The sequence below is a fragment of the Prosopis cineraria genome, unplaced genomic scaffold (genome assembly GCF_029017545.1).
Source record: "Prosopis cineraria cultivar Desert tree isolate PC_DT_omini unplaced genomic scaffold, ASM2901754v1 PC5, whole genome shotgun sequence".
Lineage (NCBI taxonomy): Eukaryota > Viridiplantae > Streptophyta > Magnoliopsida > Fabales > Fabaceae > Prosopis > Prosopis cineraria.
In genome coordinates, this window is record NW_026555336.1 from 24,395,493 (window position 1) to 24,411,516 (window position 16,024).

Sequence of the window (16,024 nt, forward strand, 5' to 3'; positions counted from 1 at the left end):
GCAGTTGCTATTAGTTTTAGATATGTAGTCATTATTTGAATTAAATATTTTTAAAAATAAATGAAGGTTAGAATTGCAATATTTTAATGGAAAGTGGGGATTGGGAGTGGGATAGTTTTATAATTTTTAAATTAAAAATTTAAAATTATGAACAAGTTAAATTAGAAAATCTGAACTTGAAGGAAATGTGGCATAAACATGTTGTTTGCCATTCTATGTATATATATATATATTTATATATAATAAAATTGATTTTGATTATTATTTTTTCGTTAGATTATTTGTTTTAATTATTATAAATTTGAAATTAAATTAGGATAATGAAGAGATATGTTAAAGAGATAATTTTATTTATTTTTAAAATAAATATTAAATCATAAAAAACACTTGCCATCACCAATCCTAACCTTGCGATTAAAATGTGATAATGGATAGATATAATTGGGGGGGAGGGGGAGATGGTTTCATTTATTTATGAAATAAACAAAACAAAAATCAAACATAACAGACCCGGACGCGCGGCTTGACTAAACATAGGTCTGCGACTCTACTCATATATATATATATATATATATACATATTCATATAGAAAGATGGTTGAGAAAGCTCATAAATACACCACCTTTTTATGCCAAGTGATTACTAATATAGAAAGCCATCAATTTGTTAAAAAAAAAAATTACTAATATATAGTACCAAAAGGAATACCGTGTAAACATCACTGATAAACCAAGTAATTCGCATGAATTTCTGAAGATGGAATGCCTCATACAATCCTTAATCCCGTAGGATTTAAGAATAACTACATATTTAATGCAAGGTTTAGTACCGGATTGGAAAACTACATATTCACTCCAGCAATGCATCAGCAGAACACGCTAAGCCTGATTTAACTTCAAGGAAAGTAAAGCCAGTCTATTTTTAGTACGTGTATCATACAAATAGGAATACTCTAATTTAAATATCATAAAACTCACGGCCCTAGTAAACTATAGCTAATACAAACCAACTCTAATAAGTGTTAGACTGAATGTTTTGACCAGCACGTCTTAAGATGCACAGACAAAAAGAACACACCAGGACTCACTATACACGACGACGTTTGTTCTTTATGTCATCAAAAAACTGGTGAATATCATCAGCAGTGATTGGCTTTGACGAGTCTGCAGAGTCCTGTTGTGAAATGTAAACAAACAGCATAGCATTGGTGAAACAAGGCCATAGTGGGTTCCTCACCTCCGACATTCTGAACAAATGGTAAAAGCACATAATAAAAATATTTTGGCAAGAGTATTGTACCAGGAAAGCACGAAGCCCATCCTTCATTTCCTCGATGCCCTTCAAGATCTCAACTTTCTCTACGTGTCCAAGTTCATTAAAAAAACTCAACTCAGCACCCTCCTGCTCCTGCAACTTTTCTTCCCTCTTTTGCTTTCCTATTTTCTCGTACTCAACAATTGAGTCTTCTTTGTCTGCTAGAAAAGCAATCTTCTTCTGATTGTAATACTCCATACACTTTTCACATTTGCAAAAGAATCTCTCCAATTTTTTGAAAGGAACATTGGTTTACTATCTTTACTTGGAGGAGCATCCACAATGTTGACACCAAGGACACAGTTAGCATGGGGATTGGTGTTTTTCATGCAAGGACTTAAAACTGCATTTTTAGCACAATTGTCTCCCTGAAGCGGATCTTTCTCTCCAGAGACAGTTTCAGAATCAGCTTTAGATTTTGAATCCTCAATTTCAGGGGAACTATGAGAGCACATATTATTCATCGACTTTTCAGATCTACAAGTGGAAGGCATATCTTCCGACGCACCTTTATCCTTGCTACCTTTGATATCAGCATCTGGCTGCTTTTTGCAACCTTTGACATCAGCATCTGGCTGCTTTTTGCTACCTTTGATATCAGCATCTGGCTGCTTTGCTGCAGCCCATATTGCTTCAGGATACAATCTTAAAAAGGAACATACTACAGAGCATGCTCTACATATGAAGTCCTCATACAGAGGCTCTCCTTCATCATCTCTTGGTATCTGAGAAACAGCAAGAGCGACAGATAATTAAACAAGATAACATCAGGGGTGTCCTTATTTGACATTTCAAAGTTGATTACATGGAGATATAGAACAACTTAAAACAAAATATATAGCTATTATGATTGTAGAACAAAATAAGCTACCCATCATATAAAACTTTCTGATTGCTCCTCACAACAAATGCAACGTCTGCTCCCACAAATTTGACCCGCAATTACGAAAAAACAATATTATGCAGCAAGTGCACACGAATTTAGAGATATAGAAAAATTTGCAGTCAGTAATGCTTTTACTACCTTGATATTAGCTTCAAGTGAGAACTGAAGAACATATCAAATCAAATACTAGGTTGAAATAGAAATTGTAGCAATTTGGCAATGAAGATTTCCATACATTAATCGAAAAAGAGTACACAGATATATACAAGTGAGCATCCAATTATATCTCCGAGAATCATGGAGAATGAATCAGATTAGAATATCACATGATATCACCTAAATAAATACCCAATATTCTCCTCATTATCTACCTGATATTCTCTCATAAAACAATATATACAATAAATATTAGTTCTGACCATAAATATTATGATAGGAAACACATCTTAAGATGCATGAGAAACTTGAACAAAGTAATATCTTGAGGGGCATAAAGATTAACTTTGAGGAAATTATTAGAGGTAAGGTATCACATAGAGCCATATAAAGAGGCTTGCCGGGCAAAGCATTTTATTACAGAACACATAAAATTGTGTGAAAAAAAAAAAAGAGGAAAAAAACACCTAAAGGGAATAATTAAACAACCATCAACATTATTAAAGCCAACAGCCCAAGTCAATACTTTTTCAAAGGGAGGAGGGACTATTAGAGGCAAGACCCTGAGTAAATCACGTGTAACAAAGACAACAGAATATTTTGAGTTTACTAAATTATTTATAAGCTCAGAACAACTAACAATTGTCTATCTCCCCTTTAAGTGATTCCTGTGTAACATCTAGAGCACAAATAAAATTTGTTATAGCCCACAAGAGAATGCAACGAATGATAGTTCCCACTAATTTTGCACTATGTGGCAGCAAATTCAGCATTAAAAAGCCAAAAAAAAAAATCTTTAACTTAAAAAAAAAATCTTTAACTTACAAAAAAAATCTTTAACTTTATGCTCTAAGTAGCATAAGTTGAATCGTTGGCCAAAAAAAAAAAGCATACGTTGAATCTACAGAAATCTATAAATTATATATGATTGCAATCAAGGACTTGGACTAAAAATAACCCTAGAACCGAGAAGTTAACACAGAAGACCTAAAATTCAAACTACATTGAAAGGCCATGTCAAAACTAACTCAAAAGAACAAGATATAAAACAGTTAAGAGAGGAACAGAGACCATGCTCCAAGATACCAACCTCATCAGAAGACTCTAGGCCAAGATGCTCCTCATGAAACCAGTCCTCACATAAGCAGCACTGTATCATCTCCTCTTGTTCTTCAGCATCTGGATCAGGATAAGGCCGACCACATGTGCAATATGAACCTTTGAAGTTGTGATTGTACGCATTCTCAACATTTTCAATATCCTTGTTAGCAAAAAGCTTACAATAGAACTCCCCAAACTTTGAATTTCCACAATCACACCTGAAGCTTCTTTTTGTCCACAGTTCCACGACCTTAGCTCAAAAGCAGTAATGAAAAACACAAATTATTCAATGTTGCATTGAACAAGTAAAATCAATGGTATACAGGAGATAATAGAAAATTATTTCAAAAAAATGATGTCAAATTTATATCTTAAGAGCAATGCATGATAGTTGAGATTTGTTTAGGAAATCCCTCCATCCTTTGGGTTCAGTACAAATAGTATAATGTGATATTAGTCTTCCATCTCATTGTATCATCTCTTTGGTCAGTTCAGTTGCAATGAAAACCACAATTTTATGCCCTTGTAGTAGAAAAGAACTACCTGATGGCCGTCATGGCAAGCCAATGAGCAAGCAGTGCAAACTCCAGCGTTCCCATCAGGGGTGCATGTGAGGCAAGAGAAAATTGCTTGTCTTTTCATATAGCCATTGTTATAGGTACACTCCTTACCATCATCACCCCCTAGAACTAAATCAGCTTCCTAAGAGAAGAATTGAGGATCTAAATTAAAATAAGTTATTAATATTCAATCCATAAACACAGATGAATATAGATAACATGGAATGAACTAAGTTGGAATTTGAAAAAAGATCAGCTCATACATAATCACAATTTCTTATAAAAAAGAAAGCAAGCATCTTTCTAATCAAGCAAAGTGAACACAATAAGAGGACAGCTATTTTCATTTAGATCAGTACAAGTCATAATATATAGCAAACATCACCCAACAAAATATTATTGGTCCCAGTCACATTAAATAGAAGCTCAAGAAAAAGGCCCAAACTCAGAAAAGATGAAGAAAAATACATTACTTTTTTAGGTTTCAAGACTAAGAAACTCAAAGTAATACAAAACAACCTATTTATATCAGACTTCAAAAACCAATGACTTCTCATCAAACATCTGCACGCACAAGTTCAAATATTTTCTTCAGAATTTAAAAGTCTCAAACTTAATTCTTGTCTTAGCATCCTTTCAAATGAGAAATACACTTAGGGCATGTTTGGTATGGTGGAATTGGGGTAATAGAATTGGAAATGGAATTGGAATATTGAATATTGCCCACGTTGTAGCATAAAATCTCATGGATTTCCATTTCCATTTCCTCCAAAATTGGTGGAATTAGGCTCCAACCTCCAACCCAAAGAATTCAAATTCCATGTTCATTAGCTCATGTTTGCCCTCTCACCCAGCCCTTCATGCCACAGCTTCTCGTCACAACAGCAGGCAACCTCGTCATTTTCTACCCCTATTGACCCCTGTAGCTGGTGCAACAGCAAGGAAGTGATGGCTAACTAACAAGGAAGACAGCAACATCAAACCATCATCTTCAACCAAACCACATCTTTGACCATCCTCTTCGATCTAACTCCCTCCTTCCTCTAGTGATGATAACAACAACCTCCTCAATGATCTCAACCCCATGATAGCAACAACAACCTCCTCCAACAACAGTGATGATTACCCTTTCATTGTCAACAGCAAAAACCCTCCAATTTCTATGCAATTTCTGGTTAACCCGCATCTAGTTTCAAGTTCTAGGTGATTTCCCTTCAATGTCTTCAATCATCTTCAAAACCCTTTGATTTTTAGGTGATTTTCCTGCATGTGGTTTTGAGTTCAACTTCGAGTTTGACAGCCAGGTGCCCCACAAGAAGATGCAATTTTGACCACAGACAGAGATTCAAGCAAAGCAAAGAGATTTTACCTGTTTAATTTTTATTTCCATTTTGGCTTCAATGGTGGAACTTGTTCTCCCCAATGGCTTGCATGGTTGTGGGCGATGGTTGTTTCTGATGTTTTTGGTGGGAGAAATGGGTTTTCTAGGGGGCCACTTGGGTGTTTTCATATAAAAGTTCCAAATACAAATGAAACAAACTTTAAATTCCATTTGCACCCTATTTCCATCTCACTTCCGCTTCCATTAAAAAAAATTTTGGGATACCAAATGGGCTGCTATATAGTAAGTCATCATACCAACTCAAAGGCCTTTAAGGTTGTCAAAGATCAAACTATTTCAAGTAACTTGAGTAGTCTAATTGCCTGATCATTTCACAAGTAGCTGGCCTAGATTCTTCAATTGATGCTATCAAATTAGTAATAAGCAAATTTCCGAAATAGTTACCCTAGTCAGTTAACAAAGAAATACTATAACCTTAATGGTCTAAGTTGAAAAAAGTCCATAGCAATGTATACTTTCATCAATTGGTCCAATTCAAAGCAATACTATCCTTCCTTGTGCCATTGAAGATATCAACCTGACTCATTTAGTTTTCCAAACAATATTTTGTGTTGGTAAGAGCCACTTTAATTCATTTGGCTTTCATATAAACAATTTTTTGATATAGCATTGTTCCAATATCCATTATGTTTATATGATATTATAGTCATTTTAGCTTTCACAAAAGCCCCCTCTGGGACCAATAATACTAACCGCAGCTTAGTCAAAAACTGCAAAACAACCGGAATGCCTATAGAGAATCAATGATGGATCCATACCACCTTCCACTTCTTAGTCTAGCCATTGTCAGGATGTACAAATAAACAACATCATAAATCACCTTAGTGCCTAAGGCACTGGTGCAAGGCATCAACACCTCTTGCTGGTTGAGTCAAGGGGCCTCAATAGCGGAGCTCACTTGCAGTGCCTTTGGTACCTCTCTAATGAATGCAAGGCACTCGCATAATTACCTTGCACACACTCAAGTTTAATTTCATAGTTATGCATTTCCAAAACCCCGCACAATAAGCCATAGCTATCAATTGAAGTATATTAAGCATAGGGAAAAAAATTAAAAATCCAGCCTAATTGGGCAAAGTGGTCTTTCACCTTAAGAGATTATTATTTAGGCAGATAAATCAAATTTAAACAAGATAAGAATTTTCTGACTTAATGGTTTGAATAGTTTATTGTTTTATATGATTACTATGCAAAGAGTTAATTTATATGCTGAGAGTTACCATGGTTCATATTAATTTTCTACTTGTATATCTTATATATAACCTTTTTTCTCGTCTAATTTAATGCTTTGCTTCACCTGGACAAACACTTTTCCAGCGCCTCTTGCCCAAAGGCATCATCATGTAAATTAAGCCACCCCTTGAATTTGACTACCTTGAATAAATCTCAGTCTGCTCCTTATGTTAATCATTCTGATTTTTCATTTTTAAATTCATATTGAAGGTAAGAATTCATGGAAAGAAGCAGCACTCTAGTCTAGCATTATCTTGCAAGCATTTTGAAGCCTAGCAATCTTTTTGAAATATGCAGAGCTATTACGTTTAACTTTAACTGCGATTCACATTATTCTGTCTCATGTATTACCCACAACCAATTGAAGGGTATTAACTAAACCATATGTCATGGAGCCATCCTTTTTAAAACATAGTATAGTAACAATTTTGTCGATCAAATAAAGCTGTGAACAATTAAATGGATGATAGCCAACGCCAGTAATAGAAATTCACACTGGCTTGTACAGGCAGAAAATTAAAGTAAAAATGTGATGGAAAAAAGACTCACCAGCTCCCTGTCCTCAACTTCCTTAAGATATTCGTGGATTGTAACAGCCTGCTCAGCTTCATCATCAAACGCGTCGGCCATTTTTATAAAATAAGTGCAGCTAGAAAAACTCTCCTTCTGATTTCAATGTTCTCTACCTTGTTCCAACCATATAAAAGAAATGGCGTGATCAATGAAATATCATAGGCATAAATTTACTTCACATTGGATTTACATGTATACCCTAGAGAAGAAAACAGTTCCCCAAAATCTACGACAAAGTTCCAAAAAAACATGGAAATTTATAAAACAAACCCCAAAAAAAAAGTATCAAACCTAATTTTGAGACAGGCTCGTTAGGAATTATGAAACTCAATGTTCCACTGGATTGTTCAACCAAGAAACATTGAAGCTGCAGAATTATGTTGGCCAATTGTAGGGGGGCAGAGAGAGATCACGGACTATGTAGAGAAATGAGTTAGGGTTTATATCTATGGCAAGGACTATCTGGACATTTTCCAGTCATATCATGGGGATCAGTGGTATTGGGCGTGTATTCCACTAATCAAAGGAAAATGTTGCATTTGCAATACTTCAATGGATTTTTGTTGAGTGCTGGGCGTTATTTTTTTGTATTGCACCCAATATCCTAGACTACATTATTTGAGTTGAGGTGACATAACGGAGTTACTTTGACTCAAACTTGCCAATTTTAGCTCAAGTTGGGACGGCCCAACGGGCCAGCCTGAGATCCTGCTTGTAGATCTATCTTAAAATTTCATATAAGCATGGGCTACATTTAGTTGCCCACAGCATGTCATAAGCCCATTTTAGCTCGTCATCCGAACAAGCAAGGCAAGACCAAGGTGAGGCTAAGCGCTAACCCCTTTTTAGATATCTCTTTTTATTCCTTTCCCAAAAAAAAAAAAAGAAATAAGGAGGAGGAATAACTAAAATAATCATAACTAAATTCCATTGATATAAAAAGGAGGAGAACAATGAGAAACCATTTTAAAAGAACAAAAATAAAATAACAAGATGTTAATGTATAAATTCATTCTCAAAATTTTCACACAATGCAATTGGTATTGTTAAGTATTTTTTGATATTGAGGGTGAAAGCCAAAATGAGGAAGAGTGCCATGTGTGCTTTACACCTCAAAAGATGGTTCTAACCTAGGGTAATGAGCATCGATGCCTTAGGGTTTACAAAAATCCCAAGGCCACAACAAAGTGGTTAGCAAGCTATTTTAAGAGGAAAGAGCAAGAGATGCCACAATACAAGACTACTAATATATAGAAGGATGTAGTAGGTGATTTAACGATCAATGTAAACCTAGCTAAGTGTACGAGGGCGAAGAAGATGATAATGGAGCAGATTGAAGGTAGTTATAAGGATGTGTTTGGAAGTCTTAAAGCTTACTAAATTAAGTAAAGGGAGTCTAATCCTAGATTTGATGTCATTGTTGAGCTTAGCAGATATACTCCTGAGCAAGGAAGAAGGGTATTTGGCATGATGTACTTGCACTTTGATACTTCGAAGGTAAATACTCACTCTAATGCTCATAGTTAATGCGATGTACTTGCTTGGATTACCAAGTTACTTATCCTCTCCTTTGTGCAGGTTGGTTGGAAATCAAGGTGCTGACCCTTCATTGGCTTAAATGACATGTTTTTAAAAAGGCCACTCAAGAGGGATCCTACTCACTGCAACTGGAGTAGATGCTGATGATTCACTTTCCAATTGCCTTTCGTTTGGTTGAGAAGGAGAATATAGTAAATGGGATGTGGTTCATTCAATGGTTTTAGAGGTTACTGGTTCTTAGTGATGAGGTCTAAAATTACTTTGATGTCAAATATGCAGAAGGCATGATGATCATTACTTCATTTGGTTATTATCTTCAAAGATCTCATGTGGAGGGGGAATAAGGCTGCATAACCTCAACTATAGTTGTTGAAAGGGAGAGAAGGATTGGCCTTGTGAGGATGAGGACTAGACATTCAAATATTTAGACCCTTATTATGATAGTGTTTGTTAGACAATATTTTGTGTATGTTACAAGAACTTTTGAGTGCAACTTGTGTTCTTAGTATCTTGGAAAAGCCTTTTGAAAAAGCTTCGACAATGTTATGGATGGATATATTTATGGCAATTTGTGGTCTCATATATTTATCGCTCAACTTTGAGCATATTTTTTGGATATTTGAACATTATTGCTATCGAACAATTATGGCCATGCAAATTGTTATCATATTCTCAAATTACTTTTAACTCTATTATTCTCCATTATTCTAGGGATTAATTGATATAAACCAAAGCTCAAAAATCTCCTTAACATGAAAAGGTTCACATTAGAAAAAGGAAAAAAAAAAACTCCAAACTTTTCAATCATAACATTCGAACACAAACTAATATCATATTAAGTCTAACCTTGGGGTTCTTTGATACAACCACCTCCCATTGAGTTATTCACAAGTTTAGGAAGAAAACAAAAGCAAAAAAAAAACCTAGACACAATCTGAGTTGCCATAGCCTTCTTCTTCTTCTTCCCATATCCAGCCTCAACGTGTGTGTTCTAAACCCTTCTTAATTCATCCAATATTATATCAACCTCTCCAACAAAGATTTTCCATCTCTCGACTCATCTTCTCAAGGTCACCATTTCATTGGTAAACTTATCTACATGTTTAACAAGCTCGTTTATGACATCCTTTGATCTTTCCTCAACAATAAAGCCCTCCTTCGAAAGTTATCCATCAACATCATTGATGGTAAATGTCATTAATTATGTGCATTAGTTACACAATCAATTAGGAATTTAATTCGAGTGGGAGTTTAGCCAAAAATTAGGGATTTTTAATATTGAAGGCTTATTTAAGCAAATATATTATTGATGTAAATGTCATTGATTATATGCATTAGTCTGGACACAAACATCCGAAATTTGGGCAAGATTAATTAGGCCATTTGAGTAAGGCAACTAGGGTTTGAATTGTTATGTAGGCTTGGTTAGACCCTTACATGTTTAAATTGTAAGTCATATGTATTATTAAATCGAAGTCATAATATCGTTAGGAAAATGTCGCCATTATTGGTTAACATAGAGTGGGAAGTGGGATAGAATTACCATGGATTTCATCATAGGACTATCTAAAATAGCTTTAGGCCACTATAATGCTTGGATGAGTTTAGACTGACTCGGGATATTAGTCATTTTCTGATGAAAAGTTCATCCGTTAACTTAAGGAATTAGTATACTTGTAGGAGAAAGAGGTAAGGAGACTACTTAGAGTATTGAGCAAGACTGTGTCAGGTCAAGACTTGAGGTTCACTTTGAACCTTCGAGGGTCATTGCTGGAAACCATGGGAACAAAGGTGAGGGTAAACACCACTTGTTCTCCTATATAAATAGACGAACCAGACGAATTATCTATCCCAATGTTTGAGAGATGTGTTCAGGACATGTACCCTGCGATTGAGAAGTAGTTGGGAAATCCCTTCCATTTACCAAATTTTGTTACAACAATGAATGCTACTCTAGCACTTATGCGACACCTCTTAAAGCAATTGTTGGTCCCATTTATAATGGACGGAATTGTGAGAGGGAGTGTAATTACTTTATAATTGTGGATCAAACTACACAAGAATCATCGTGAACCAAAAAGAAATTTTGAAGACTAAACAATTTCAACATGAACTCCGCCTATGTTTATAGCCGGTCCCAAGCCCGGGTAAAGGAGGAGGGTTGTGTTAGGCCATCAACAGCCAATGTAAAAATTTGTTGAATCTATCATGAACATGGACAATAGACGTTATAATGTTAATGCTAGGTCGTTGCCCGTAAGTAACGCGCTGCATGGCTCGAGTACAGTGATAAGTGAGTTAGAGCCGCTGCATCGGCGCCCGGATGTAGTGTTAAATGAGCAAGGGCTACCGCGTCATTCTGGACGCACGCGGCTAAAGAAGTTAGTCCATAAGAGCAAAATTAGATTTGGTACTTGGAATGTTGGGACATTAAATTGTAAATCTGTAGAGGTTGTAGGGGTTATGATTCAAAGGAAAATCAATATCCTTTGCTTGCAAGAAACAAAATGGCGTGGAGAAGGAGCTAAGGATATTCAAGGTTTCAAACTTTGGTATACAGGAAAAGTAAGTGCACGCAATGGAGTAGGCATCATTATAGATAAGGAGTGGAAGAAGAACGTTGTAGAAGTTAGCAGAATTGGAGACAGAATTATTTCTTTAAAAATGATAATTGGACGTGAGACTGTTAATATTGTTAGCGCTTATGCGCCGCAAGTCGGGACAGAAGCCAGTCTTAAGGAATTATTTTGGGAGGATCTGGAGGGGTTGATTCGACACATACCACAGAGTGAAAAGATTTTTATTGGAGGAGACTTTAATGGGCATGTCGGGAGGGAAGCTGGTCAGTATGCGAGGGTGCATGGTGGTTTTGGTTTTGGAGAGCTAAACAATGAAGGGCAAACTCTTCTTGATTTCTCATTGGCGTATGATTTTAAGATTGCCAACACTTGTTTCAAGAAGAGAGATGAGCATCTCATCACTTACAAAAGTGGAGCCTCAAGGTCGCAGATTGATTTTCTTTTGGTTAGGAACACAGATAGAAAACTTTGTAAAAATTGTAAGGTGATCCCTGGAGATGCTGTAACGACACAACATAGGGTCCTAGTCCTTGATGTGTGTATTATGAGTAAAATCCAAAAACATCGACAAGTAGTAACACCAAAGATTAGGTGGTGGCAATTAAAAGGTGAGAAGCAAGATATTTTCAAGCGAAATCTTTTGGATAAAGGAATTTGGGATTCTCAGGGAAGTGCTAACATCATATGGGAGGATATGGCTAAAAAGATACGGGAGGTTGCAAAAGTAGTTTTGGGAGAATCGAAAGGTTCTGGTCCGAGAGATAAGGAGTCTTGGTGGTGGAATAATAGTGTACAGGACAAAATCAAGTATAAGAAGAACTGTTTTAAAGCCATACATTTGTGTAACAATGAGGAAAATTGGGAGAGGTACCGTATGGCTAAGAAGGAAACTAAGAGAGCTGTGGGTGAAGCTCGTTCCAAAGCTTTTGAAGAATTTTATAAGAACCTTGAGACGAAGGAAGGAGAGCAAAATATTTATAAGATTGCCAAGAGTAGGGAAAGAAAATCAAGAGATCTAGAACAGGTAAGGTGTATTAAGGATGAAGAGGGAAGAATTTTAGTTACAGATGATGAAATTAAAAATAGATGGGAGACTTATTTTTCTAAACTTTTCAATGATGGAGAGGATTCATCTAGTAACTTGGAGGATTTAGTAACTGGTGAAGGAGAACAAAATTTGTCATTCTATCGAAAAATACGTGATAAGGAGGTAAAGGAAGCTCTTAAGAAAATGGCAAATGGTAGAGCTAACGGACCTGATTGTATATCTATCGAAGCGTGGAAATGTTTAGGTGAAGAAGGGGTGAGATGGTTAACTAAGTTATTTAATGTGATTTTACGGTCCAAGAAAATGCCTGATGAGTGGAGGAGAAGTACATTAATTCCTATTTATAAAAATAAAGGAGATATTCAGAATTGTACTAACTATAGAGGGATTAAACTCATGAGCCACACAATGAAATTGTGGGAGAAAGTAATTGAGCACAGGTTGAGATTGGAGACAAGTATTTCTGAGAATCAATTTGGTTTTATGCCAGGTAGATCAACTACAGAGGCAATTTATCTACTAAGGGGATTAATGGAAAAGTATCGTTGTAAAGATAAAGATCTACACATGGTTTTTATTGATTTGGAAAAAGCTTATGACCGTATACCAAGAGAAGTGCTTTGGAAAGCGTTGGAAAAAAAGGGAGTACGGATTGCTTATATTAAAGCCATACAAGATATGTATGAGGGGGTAAAAACTAGTATAAGAACGCCTAGTGGTCAAACAAAGGATTTTCCTATAAAGATTGGACTACATCAGGGATCATCTCTGAGTCCTTATTTGTTCAACTTGATTTTAAATGTTTTGACGGAACATATTCAAGAGGAAATCCCGAAATGTATGCTCTTCGCGGATGATATAGTTCTTATAGCAGAGACAAGAGAAGAGGTTAATTGCAAACTTGAGTTATGGAGGAGGACATTGGAGTCGAAAGGTTTTCGTCTGAGTAGAAGTAAGACGGAATATTTATATTGTAAATTTGGTAAAGGACTATTCGAAAATAATTTGGAAGTGAAATTGGGAGATCAAATCATACCTCAAGTGGAAAAGTTTAGATATTTGGGAGCCATTATTCAAAATGATGGCGAAATCAGTGGAGATATTTCACATAGAATTCAAGCTGGGTGGTTTAATTGGAGAAAAGCTAAAGGAGTTATTTGTGACCGTAAGGTGCCTAATAAACTTAAAGGAAAGTTTTATCGTACTGCTATCAGACCGGCAATGTTATATAGTAGTGAATGCTGGGCTCTAACGGGACAGCAAGAGCATAAAGTTGGAGTAGCAGAGATGAGAATGTTACGATGGATGTGCGGATATACACGTAAAGATAAAATTCAAAATGAGCACATACGTGAAAAAGTGAGGGTGGCACCTATTGAGGTAAAAATGGTAGAAAATCGGTTGAGATGGTTTGGGCATGTACAAAGAAGACCAAGGGAGGCACCAGTGAGAAGAGTGGAACATATAACTTTGAGTCCGATTAAGAGAGGTAGAGGAAGGCCTAAGAGAACACTCTTGGAAGTTGTTGAACGTGATCTCTTAATTAATAATATTTCTAAAAGCTTAATAAATGATAGAGCACAATGGCGTCTTGCAATCCATGTAGCCGACCCCACCTAGTGGGATAAAGGCTTGTTGTTGTTGTTGTTGTAAACAATTTCAACATGAAAGCAGATCTTAATTTACCACGAGTCCACAGATGGTGATGATAAGACCTAAATTAAAATAGATTAACTAATTTTAAGCAAAACTACAAAGTTTATATCCATATTTTTCTTTTCCCACCAGAAAACAATACCTCAAAGATTTATCAGTTCCAGGTTCTGAAATTGATGGTGTTCTGTTTTCAAGAGATTCTTTGCTTGATGTTGGAGCTCGAAAGTGATCAGAGATTATCTTTTATTTTCCATGTCCATCATCCATGAAACTGACCTTCAAGAAGATAGGGCAAGAATATAAGAGAAGAATATAATCATGACAAGATGATTGGTTAAATTATCCCGAAACGGCAGCTAACACCAATATGTCAGATGCAATTGACCCCCAGTAAAAATACCATTTATTGTTTGACAAGTTCATAAGTTGCAAGCAAGTTTCATTAATTTAAGCAAAACAATTGTCCTAGCAATCTTTCTGTGAAATCATAATAAATGAAGAAAAAAAGTTTATAACATTGAATTGACAGCGAATTAATGCGAATGATGAAATAAAGGCATTGAAGAACATAAAAGAACGTTTGGACTGCTAATCATTTGGAACTAACAACTCAAGCAAGATAGCCTAGTCCCATATATGTCAACAGACTCAAAGGATAAATGCAAAACAACTACATAGTTAGATTTTGCATACTCGTTATCTCATGGTAAAAGGAAAATGTTGATTACCCGAAAATATCACATGCTCACCTGCAATAGTTCGAAGAAGCGACAAATTATCTATCTTTTACAGCTCCGAGCACATTAATCAATTTAAAGAATGGGAATCTAGACTCGAAAGTAGATTGCTCCAAGATAGAGAGACAAAGGAAAAACTTTCTAACCTGAAAATGAAAAGTAGGGAAAACTCCTTAAAAACGACCAGTGAAAAGGGAAACCAACTCAAGGCCACGGGTATTAAACTAGATCATCGTCCAACATATGCAGATTTATTAACCGATTCCCCAGCAGAAAGGATCACAGATAACTCACTCATATTGCATTTGATTAAAAATAAAAGAACAGGAAAGCTAAATTCTTATGCAGATTTACTACGTACCTGTGGTCGCGTGGAAGAGGACTTCAGAAAGTAGCTGATGAAGAAAAACACTTCCCTAGCCGCAAATAGATTGGATCCGAAGCCGGAACACGACTGTTCGGTGTATTGTATTCGGCGCTGCCCCGTCGGACTGGTTATCAGTGAGAATACTAAATGAGAGTAGGGTTGGGAGTGTAATGTAAGCCAATGACAGTACCAAATGGGTCGGGCTAAGTTTCTTTATTCTATTATCTCTCCTTTACTTTTTAATTTTAAAAATTAAAATAATTATTACATAAAATTATTATTTTATTTTGGTTAATTACTCTATCCGTTTCTTTTCCTCCGGACCAAACCGAACCAAACAAACTGAATTAAAAAAAAAAAAACCAAGCTAAACTAAACTCACCATTTAACTGAATAAATTAAATTGAATAGATCAAATTCAATTTAGTTTGATTTGATTTTCGATTTTAATTCAATATCGCACACCCCTTACTTAAAAGATATTTTTGCCCATTTATTTTCAAATGCATTTATATTTTGCATTTTGACATATATGTGTGTATGTATTTATTGAGAAAATTATATAGAAGTATCAGGTAATAAAATTAATTACTATTAGGTTCCCAAATTTGATTTGTGAGTAAAATATTTTTCATTTTTTGAAAAACAAATATAATAAGTTATAAATTTCTCAATTTGACGTGACACAAATACTAGAGGAGGATTTGTGAAATTTTATTTTAAATCCTATGGTGATTTACTTGTTCTTCTCCCTTATTTTTAAGTCAAATTCAAAAATTTATAGCCAATCCTGTGTGCTTTTGCAAAAGTGCTCCAAAAAATTTAGGCAGTGTTTGAATATTTGAATTTAAATTTTAGGTTTAAAATTTTACA

General features: G+C 35.5%; 1 protein-coding gene across 1 annotated transcript; it reads right to left on the bottom strand.

The window, feature by feature from the left end:
- Positions 1 to 725: 725 nt before the first annotated feature.
- Positions 726 to 15,323, bottom strand: LOC129310625 (uncharacterized). The gene is given in 9 exon segments (XM_054952521.1): positions 726 to 1,173; positions 1,300 to 1,532; positions 1,535 to 2,039; positions 3,447 to 3,707; positions 4,001 to 4,159; positions 7,202 to 7,334; positions 14,190 to 14,318; positions 14,741 to 14,796; positions 15,146 to 15,323. Coding segments are annotated over 6 exon segments (1,326 nt in total). The 5' UTR covers positions 7,283 to 7,334; positions 14,190 to 14,318; positions 14,741 to 14,796; positions 15,146 to 15,323; the 3' UTR covers positions 726 to 1,086.
- Positions 15,324 to 16,024: the final 701 nt, after the last annotated feature.